This window comes from Besnoitia besnoiti, chromosome II, assembly GCF_002563875.1.
Source record: "Besnoitia besnoiti strain Bb-Ger1 chromosome II, whole genome shotgun sequence".
NCBI classification, from domain to species: Eukaryota; Apicomplexa; class Conoidasida; order Eucoccidiorida; family Sarcocystidae; genus Besnoitia; species Besnoitia besnoiti.
Genome location: NC_042357.1, coordinates 4,282,455 through 4,291,803, shown reverse-complemented (window position 1 = coordinate 4,291,803; position 9,349 = coordinate 4,282,455). Strand labels below are relative to the sequence as shown.

Below are 9,349 nucleotides of genomic sequence, written 5' to 3'. Positions count from 1 at the left end.
TTCCCGCGGCCTTCTTTTCTTGTTGTGCTATCTTTGCTTCTCCTTCGCCATGCTACGAGCTCAGTATTTTTGGCTTGTTTCTCTGCAGTTTTTGCCTGGTTTCAGTGCCGCCGTGAGGGCTGCACTGTGACTTCTTTTGCCGGCCAGGTTTACGTACACCGCTCGCTCAGCGGCGCCGTGTATGTACACTTCAGCTGGGGTGTGCATACACCGCTCAAAGAGGTGCACTAGCGCATCTAGGTTTGGCCTGTCGCCGCCTGCTGCCTGTTTTTTTGTGCTTGAAAGCGTTCTTGAAGCATGATGCAGAGCGCTGGAAGGCACTTCGCCAGGCGGCCAACGCGGCGGCTCATGCCCGCAACAGAGTGTCGCTGCCAGGTGAACTGCTCTGTGCATGCGAGACGCCTGCGAATTCGGCTTATAGCGCTTGAAACTCCTTCTTCGTATCCTGGCGCCCGTCTTTCCGTCCCGTCGCCGTGCTCCAATGTCCGCAGTTCGCGTGCTCTTCTTTCTCTCGCAATCCTGCCACCACAGTGTCGGGCCTTTCTCTCTTCTCGGTATTCTGCCTCTCCGTCTGCGCCTGGCTTTCCTCCCTCTTTCTCTTCGTCGCTCTCCTGGCCCTCTTGTTCTTCGTTTCCGGCTCTTGTGTGTCCGCGGTCGCGCTCTCTGTCTTTTTCGCGCGCATCCGCCTCTGTAAAAACAAAAGCGAGCGCGCCGGCGTCTTTCGTGCCTGGCTCCGCGGCTTTAGCCCCGCGGGACGACGCGGCACACGACAAGGAAGAGATGAAAAAACTGCGAACGTTTGGCATTTTCGCGCACATCGACGCGGGCAAGACGACGACGACGGAAGCCTTTCTCCTCGAGGCCGGACAGATCGCGAGAAAGGGAAACATCGGCGATGGTACGACGACCATGGACTTCATGACGCAGGTCAGAAGGAAACAAACTTCGTCAATCGAAAAATGGTTCTATCCAACAGTAGCGGCAGCTCTCTGGCCGAGACAGAAACCGCGCAAGCGAGCCGCTTCAGTATCAATATATCTATCTTCCTGTTTTTATGCATCCTTCTACCCCTTTGTCGATGTCTATCTGTTTGCCTACATCTAGCTATCTGTCCATCCGTCTAGCTATCTCTCTCTATGTTTCTGTCTACCTGTGTGTATCTCATTCAATCTCTCCCTATATATATATATATATATGTATGTATATCTTTGAATATTGTGCACCAAATAGCTCCAGCTACGGCTGTGTGAATCAGGAAATGAAACTGGCGGTTGCTGCACGGAGCGAGATCGCGCGGCGGGCGCAACTGGGCATGACGCACCAATCTTAAGGGTCCTAAGAGCCTATACTGGAAATGCAACCCGCCGTGACGATCACAGACTGTCTTCATCGCCTTCAAGAGCTCTCTAATCTCCTTCTCTCAAGCAGCGCGGTGCAAAGCGGAAGGACTGTGTCATACGTGCTGGAATGCTTTCCTCAGGAGCGCGCGCGCGGCATTACTATACAGTCGGCGGCGACTTGCTTTCGCTGGGGCTCGTCGTTTTTTCAACTCATTGACACGCCAGGGTGAGATGCGGGTTTGTCCTGGTGTTCTCCACTGGCGAAGAGCCTATGCCTCCACGTTTTGCAGCGGCTTTTCCTTTTTGTGTCCATGTGTGCCGTGGCGTCTTCTCGTGGCCGTCGCCTGCGCAGGGCAGCCGCGGTCTCGCTCTGCATCTGCACGGGCCCCAGATTTCCTGGAAAATTTAGCATTCGCAAGTTCGACTGGCATTTGGCCGCTAACACACAATCCTCCAACCTGTTTATAGCTCATGCTATTCCTTTCAGAAGCACTCCGTCAAATTCGATTCGCTATTTGAACACAACAGCTGCCGTAGCTGCGGAAGAATGCAAACTGTGAGCTGCCGAAGCCCTTCTGGCGTGCTGGCTTCTCAACGGATCGCTATGCGGAGGCGGCATAGCGTTGCAGTTGACTCGGTTTCGTCTCCGTGGCCGCATGTCCTTTCACTTCTGGTGTCGCTGCGCCGCTCAGCGGCACGTGTGCCCTCCGAATTTGTCTTCACTTTACATTCCTCTTTCCTCTCTTCTTTTCTCCGGCTAGAAGTCGAGACTGGCGTTTTAGGGTACGCGCACGTCTCGTGGGCCGCGTCGCCGTTTTCGAGATTTTTTTCTACATTTTTGATTTCTTTTGCGTGGTCAGCCACGTGGACTTCTCCGCGGAAGTGCAGCTCGCCCTGTGCGCGGTGGACGGGGCCTGCGTGCTGCTGGACGCCTCGCGCGGCGTGGAGGCGCAGACGCGCGCCATCTGGAAGGCTCTCACGTCGAGCTCCCATCACATTTCCAAGCTGATATTTGTCAACAAAATGGATCGCGACGGCGTCGATATGGTGAGCGCAGAATTCGCTCCTCGCGCAGCTCTCCTATCGCGTACCCGTGATTCGGCTTATCTTGTCTCTTGCGCCTCCGCGGCATCGCGCCTCGCGCCGGCCGTTTCCCTCGCTGCAGTCAAAAAGAGTGCGTTCAGCGTGCCCCAGACGCAGCATCAGCGGAGGGAGGAAGCGAGAAAAGCATTGACGCTTTACTTGACTTTTTCCGGCGTCTCTCCTCAGCAGTCTCACTTGGCGACGCCCGCTTACGATCCGCTGCTGAGGGTTAAACTCGTGGCCCAGGGTCGCGGGATGCACACACCTATTTTGAATATATGCATCGGTCTATTCAGATAATATATATATGTAAATATATATACTGTGTGTAAATATATATGTTTTTAAACAAATAATGTATGTCATATATATATATATATATTTATCTAGCCAGATAATGCTTTTAGCATGTGTATATATATCTGTGTGTCTATCCAGGTAATTTATGTGACATTTTTTCCGAATATGTGTAATGTGTATATACAGCCAACAACACAGCATGGTCGTGGAAGTGTAGACAGATGGCCTTTCTTGTGCGAGTTCTGTGTGTCAAAATTATTTCTTTTGCGCGTCTGCGCTTGCTTAAAAGCCCTAAATCTGAATCCGTTTCGCGCGCGTGGCTGCAGGACGTATGTCTGGATGCGGTCCGCGAGCGGCTCAACGCGTGGCCGTTGCAAGTTAATTCGATTTACCGCCTGCCTCGGGCTGCGTGGGACTTGCTGGGCCGTGCGCAAGCCGAGAAAGCGGGCCTTCAGAAGAAGGTTCACTCCGTGGCGCCGCAGGCGATCATCGACCTGGCGACGCTTCAGACGTCGCTCTATCCGCCCGTCTGCGGCGCGCTTGACGGCTCCACGCCGCCGCTGCCAGTCACCTACTCGCCTCCTCCACACGTCCTCGCGGAGCTCTTCGTCGCCTCTCCAACGTCTTCTCTCTCGTCAAAGTCATCCCCTTCATCTTCTGCTGCTCCTCTTTCGCCTCCTTTTTCTCCGTCTCCTTCTTCTTCGGAGTCGGTGTGGGTCTGGTGGAGGGACGCACGCGTCGTGCAAGACGTGCGAAGCAGACGCGCGAAGCTGCTGGAGGAGGCGTCGCTGCTCGATGACGAGTTCGAGGCCTTCTGGACTCGCGCGGCGGCGGCGGAGGCGGGCGACGGCGGGCTCGAAGCAGCCGCTGCGCGAGCCGCAGACGCCGCCGGCGTGCTCAGAGCGGAGCTGCATGGCGCGCTCAAACGAATCGTGCTGGCGGACCAAGGTAGGCGCACGGCGGAGGGGAGTTCAAAGCGACGGGCGAGTGGAGAAGCAATGAAGAAGAAGAGAGACAGACACCTTCAGACGCGGCAGAGGCAGGCCACGAGACAGGGGACGACAGTTGCAACTCGTAGTCGATATACGCCCTACGAAAATATAGACCTGGGGCCCCTTTTCAGTAAGTGTGAAAATAGGCAGTCTGGCGTCAGTTGCTACCTGATTGGCGTGGCCCGGAGGAGGCGAGGAATGAGTGGGCAGTTCGCGCTCGAATCAGAGACGGACTCCATGGAGATATTCACTCTCGACGACGGCAGACGAAGAAGCGGAGGCAGGCAGAAGCATAGGAGAGAGCGGGAAGCACCAAAGCGTCTTCTGCAATGCGTGGAAAGGCCGAGGAAGGCTTCTGTCTGCTTGGCTAGAAGCCCGGCGGGAGGGCGCGATGGAGAGAGAGGAGTAGACAGCAGCCCCACGCGACAGACAGAGCTCTGGCGCTCGGTTTTTCGTGGCCGCTCGCGCATCGGGGAATGGGTTGTTTCCTTCTCGCTTTTCAACTATCTTTACGGCTCTCCCTTCGTGCGCATTTCCTCTTTTTCGGCTTCGTATCAGGCGTCCCTGTCCTCTTCGGCTCGTCCTTCTTCAGCCGCGGCGTCACGCACCTCCTCGACGCGGTCGCGGCGCTGCTGCCGTCGCCCCTCGAGCGGCCGCCGCTGCGCGTGCTGAGTCTCGACGCCTCTGCGAAGCAAACGGGTTCCGCGGAAGGGAAGGGAAAAGGCGGAGAACCGGTGTGTTTGAAGAAACGGAAGGCAGGCGACCCAAAAAAAAGGGCAAGCTCGCGCCTGCGCGTGTTTGACAGCCAGAGAGCATGCGACACACACATTAAGTCTTCATCTATCTGCCGATATTTATATCTGCATACTGATCGGGAGCTCTTGGACGGTGTGCTCACATGTCACTGTCCTTTCCATATCTGCGGCTCTGCTCACGCCTTCTTCTGCTCTTTGGCTTCCCCCAACCGTGCATGTGCTTGTACGCATGTCTGGCCGTATAGTGTTGCGCCTTTTTTCTATATTTTTCTTTCTATATATTGCTGTATCTATCTACAACACTACGTCTACCTCTACTTCACACTCTCTATCTAAGTATATTTATTTATATCCATGCACTGTTTAGGAATGAGAGTCGGCCTTTTCAGCCTCCAGGTGTGTGCGATGGCGTCGCAGTCGACGTATAGTGGATGCCGCTGCCCAGGACAGTGGAGCGCGGCTGGTCCAAGGAGACAGCATGCAGTTAAGCTATTTCTGTAGAGGCCTCTGAGAAGCTTTGTTCTAATCAAGACTCCAGCAGCAAGCGCGGAATCGCTTCTCTCAGATGTAACGCTTGCATGCTTGCTCGTTTCAGATTGTGAGCTTGTCGCCGTGAGCCACTCTCTTCCGGATCCGCCACGGTGTCTACCTCTCTGTTTCTGCCTTGTCCCGCCTTCAGGCCTCGTCGGCGGCTCCGCCTGCCGCGCCTCCTTGCCTCTCGGCGTGTGGGAGCTTCCTCCTTCCGCATCGCAGCGGCGCCGCCTCCTGCGTTGCCTTCAAAGTCTATCCCGATGGAAAAGGCGGGCGCATCGCCTTCGTTCGCGTTCTCTCAGGTCCGAAAGCGAAGGCTGCTTTCAACAGCGGGTGGTGTATGGTGGATTCCACGGGAAATCTGACTTTGCATGTTTGATTGACATCTAGCCGCTAGTATCCGCTCATCCAAGACTGCGTCAGTTGCAGTGCGCGCGTGGATATTCAAAGTGCGGAGCTTTCTTCGTCGCGCAACCGAAGTTCAGGCGCGTCCTTGAGACCTGCGAGCGAAAGCGCAGCGCGCGTATCGAGTGCGAGAGGCCGCCCACAGCGCTTGCGTCGGTTGCAGTGTGAGCAGATTCGGCGCGCGCTTTCCGTCTCCGCCGGCGCGTGTGGATGCGCGGCGAGAAACTTGAAACTCCTTTTTCCACACATCCCAGACGCGGCACGACTCTCGCAGGGGCGTTGCACGGCCGCTCAACACAGCCTTGAGAGCGCGTCGGCACGAACAGGCCACGACAAATTTCGGGGTTCATCCCTAAACTGTAACCTCTCGGTGTTTTTGGTGTGCCGCAGAGCCTTTGCGGAGTTTCTTCTCCTCCGGTGAAGGCAGGGATTGAGCAGGTTGAGTCTGCGTATTACTTTTTCCCTGGACGGCTGCGAGCAGCGGGGAGCTGCGTCTCGGTTTTGGCCTGGTGGCTGCGCGGCCGGCTCTCACAGGCGCGCCCCCTCTTGTCCACGGCTGCGTGCGTTTGCAGGGCGCATAACTCCGCGCACAGCGCTCTTCAACTCCACGAAGCAGTGCAGAGAGCCTGCGGCATGTGGCAACTCGGTGCGGCGGCTGTATCGCATCAAGGCGGACGCGTACGAGGCAGTCTCGTCGCTTTCGAGTGGCGACATTGGCGCGATTCGGGGCTTGACCTCCGTGACGGCCGGCGATCTTCTGCAGGCCGCCTCGGCGTGCTGTCCTGCGTTTTCGCTTCCCATCCTGGCGCCCTTCCAGCGCCACCTCGCGCCGGGGAGTCCACAGACTGCGGGTCCGGCCGCCGCGCCGGGCGCACCCGCTCCCCTCCACGCCGCCTTCTCGACGCTGCACAGCCTCAGCCCCGTCTGCTTCTCAGCGATCGAGTGCGGCAACGCACGCGAGGAGACGGAGGTCGGCGAGGCGCTTGCCGCTGCCTCTCTGTCTGACGTCGCGCTCAAATTCGAGAAGGAGGAAGGCGGGAAATTCACCCTCTGGGGCATGGGGCAGCTCCACCTGCAGGTTGTCCAGGCGCGGCTCCGAGAGGAGTTCGGTGAGAGAACTAGACCTTCGCGAAAATCTAAAAAATTCGCGGAAGTCGAAGAAACTCGTGACGCAGAAGGCGCCACGCCGGAAGGCCCGCTCTGATGGACGGCCGCAGCTCGCAGCGCCGGGCGGGCGCCGAAAAGAGAAAGAGTCGGCGGTGGCGGGCATGTGCTGTGGCGGGTGTTATATCGTCTGCTCCTCGTGAACAAGTGAAATGGAAGCGCCCGTCGCCTGCGAAGACAGAGGCGTTCGGAGTTGGGGTCTGCAAGCGCAGCTGAATCGCCTGAGGCGGCAGAGGACGGAAGGGGTGTTTCCATTTTCTTTTCGGGTGTGCGCGTTTGTTGTCGCAGGGCTTTCCGTGGAGTTCGGGCCGCTCGAGATCGCGTATCGTGAGCTTCTGCTGCAGCCGGTGCGGGGAGCGCTGACCTACTCCCCGGCGGGGGGGTCCGCCGCGTCCTTCGAGATTGCTTTCTCGCTGCTGCCGCTGCCGCTCACGCCGGCAGAGCAGCGCCTCTCTGCGCTGCTGTCTCGGCAAGAAGATCCCGCGCTGCTCGCTATGGCCCGCGTGGAGGCGCTGCCGCTCGCCTCGGCGGTATCGCCGCCGAGCGCGACGGCGGTCCCGTCTCTCTCCGGCTTCACGCATGCGACGAACCTTTTCTTCTCGCTGTCGCCAGAGGCGGAGACGGATGTGACTGAGGCCGAGCTACAGGGGAAGAAGGGCGTCCACTCGCGCCGCGGCGCCTCCCACGGCGGCGCTTCTCACGGCGCCTTGGCGGAGGGCGGAGCGCTCCTTCAGGCGATTCGGGAGGCCGTGGTCTACGCTGCAGGCGCTGGTCCGCTGCTCTCTTATCCGCTCGACTGCCTCCACATTCGCCTCGAGCGCCTCCGACCAAACGGCCCGCAGGCGCTGCTCACGCCGCCAGCCGTCTCGGCCGCGTCCGCGCAGCTGCTGCGGCTGCTGCTGCGGACGGGAAAGGGCGAGCGCGCCAGAGGCAGCGAGGACGAAGACAGCCAAGAGGAGACCGACCTCCGCGAGCGCGTCGCGATGCTGGAACCCGTGATGCATCTCGAGATCTGCTCACCCGCGAAAAACCTCGGCGCTCTCATGAAGGATCTCACCCAGCAGCGACGCGCCTCGATCGTCTCCATCTCCGCCGCGGCAGGCGAGAGTGCAGAGGGCTGCGAGGCCGCCTCAATTGGGGATGCCCCCGGCGGGGAAGCGCCTGCGACCAGCGGTGAGCTGAAGATCACCGGTGGAGACGAAAACGGAATGATGGAGCTGCACGCAGTGGTAAGTGCCGACGACGCGTGCGCACACGAAGCGCTGAGAACTCTGCCTCGCGCGCAGGACGATCTCGCCTCTGTCTTCTTTATCGCCTGTCGTCTTCAAAGCCAGAACCGAGAGGCGGATGCGGAGAGAGGGAGTGAGTGCGGGCGTTCGGGGTCTCCGGCCTGGCTTTGTCGCGCGTGCGCCAAACGGCGAATGAAGATGACTCCCGTTATGTGATTCAGACAACCAAATCGTTGTGCTTGCAGTACTGCACCGCGCCACTGGACCGCTTAAGACAGCTGAAAGTGTTGTACAGACCCTCGAGAGTCGACAAAGATGAAACAATGCAGACCACAAAGAAGCGCGAACACGAACGAATGCTGTTATTCGTTTTCAGGTGCCCCTCCGGTGCATGGAAGACTACTCGTCGGTGCTTCGCGCATTGTCGCACGGTGAGAGGCGAGTGCGGTCCTGGGGCAGCAGGGGGTCGAAGCGCAAAAAATCTAATCTCGAGAGCTTTTTGTTTGCTAGAAAAATTCGGCGTAGCCGTAGGCGTGTCGCCCGCGTATCACATATATATTCCTATATGTACATATATATATGTACTTATGTATATATACGTATATTTATGATTGTATTTGAGTATCCGGAGCGCGTTGTGTTTGAATGTGCATGCGTCTCAGCATTCTAGGTTGACGTATCTCGGCTCATCGAGCCGTGTGTGGGCTGATGCAGAGCCTTTATAATGTCTCGATGAAGATATTTTTCGCTATGTTTGCTTGGAGGTTTATGTGTTCTTCGGCGCGTGGACGACGGGTTTGTCTCTGATGCAGGTCAGGCGCACTTTCAACTGCGGCCTCTGGGATACGGGCGCCTCTCGCCCTGCGACGAAGAAGAGCTTTTAGACAGATACGGCTGCGAGCATGTCTCGCTGGCCTCGTCTCGAGGCGCTGCCTCGCAGTTCGCCGACTTCTTGAAACGCTGAAGCGGCCAACGAGTCAACCCCTAAGGCGCGCGAAAACGCCTTACCTCACGCGGGCGTGGCGCAAGTGTCTGGTGTCGCAAGAATCGAGCCCTCTGCGATAAAACGAAGTCGAAAAACTCTCCGCCGCAACGGGGACTCGCCGGAGCGTTGAGTGCGAGGCTTTACCGTGACGCCGAAATCAGCATGAGCACGGATTTCAAAGCTCATGCGGCTGAGATGCACATCTATGTATACTCCGCACTGGAATCCACGTGTTAACAATGTGAAGGTGTGCCGCTGACTCGGTGATACAGATACTCATGTGCGTTTTCAATCGGTTGGCCCAGGGTGCGGCCTCCATGGAGAGGCTCGAAGGAACGCACTCGTGTATACCGCTAGTCTGGCACCCTTGACTGCGGCGATCAGATACAACATGAAAACCTCGCAGTTCCATGGCGGTTTCTGCTTCTTTTCTAGATTTCGCCCGCGCGAGGCCTCTGCAGTGCACGTATCCTTTCGGGTGCCTCGCGGCGTGTTTCTCTTCTTCTACGCCGTCTCCGTTTTGGCCTTCTTCGTCGCCGACTCAGCGCTGTACATACAGACGTGC

The 9,349-nt window shown here is 57.8% G+C and overlaps 1 protein-coding gene across 1 annotated transcript; it reads left to right on the top strand.

The window, feature by feature from the left end:
• Positions 1–780: 780 nt before the first annotated feature.
• Positions 781–8,763, top strand: BESB_039550 (elongation factor G C-terminus domain-containing protein; the record flags this gene model as incomplete). Its single annotated transcript, XM_029362541.1, has 10 exons — positions 781–927; positions 1,481–1,566; positions 2,201–2,387; positions 3,050–3,671; positions 4,274–4,380; positions 5,150–5,303; positions 5,979–6,515; positions 6,859–7,799; positions 8,176–8,230; positions 8,612–8,763. 10 exons carry the CDS (start codon positions 781–783, stop codon positions 8,761–8,763), a joined length of 2,988 nt encoding a protein of 995 aa, XP_029221506.1.
• Positions 8,764–9,349: the final 586 nt, after the last annotated feature.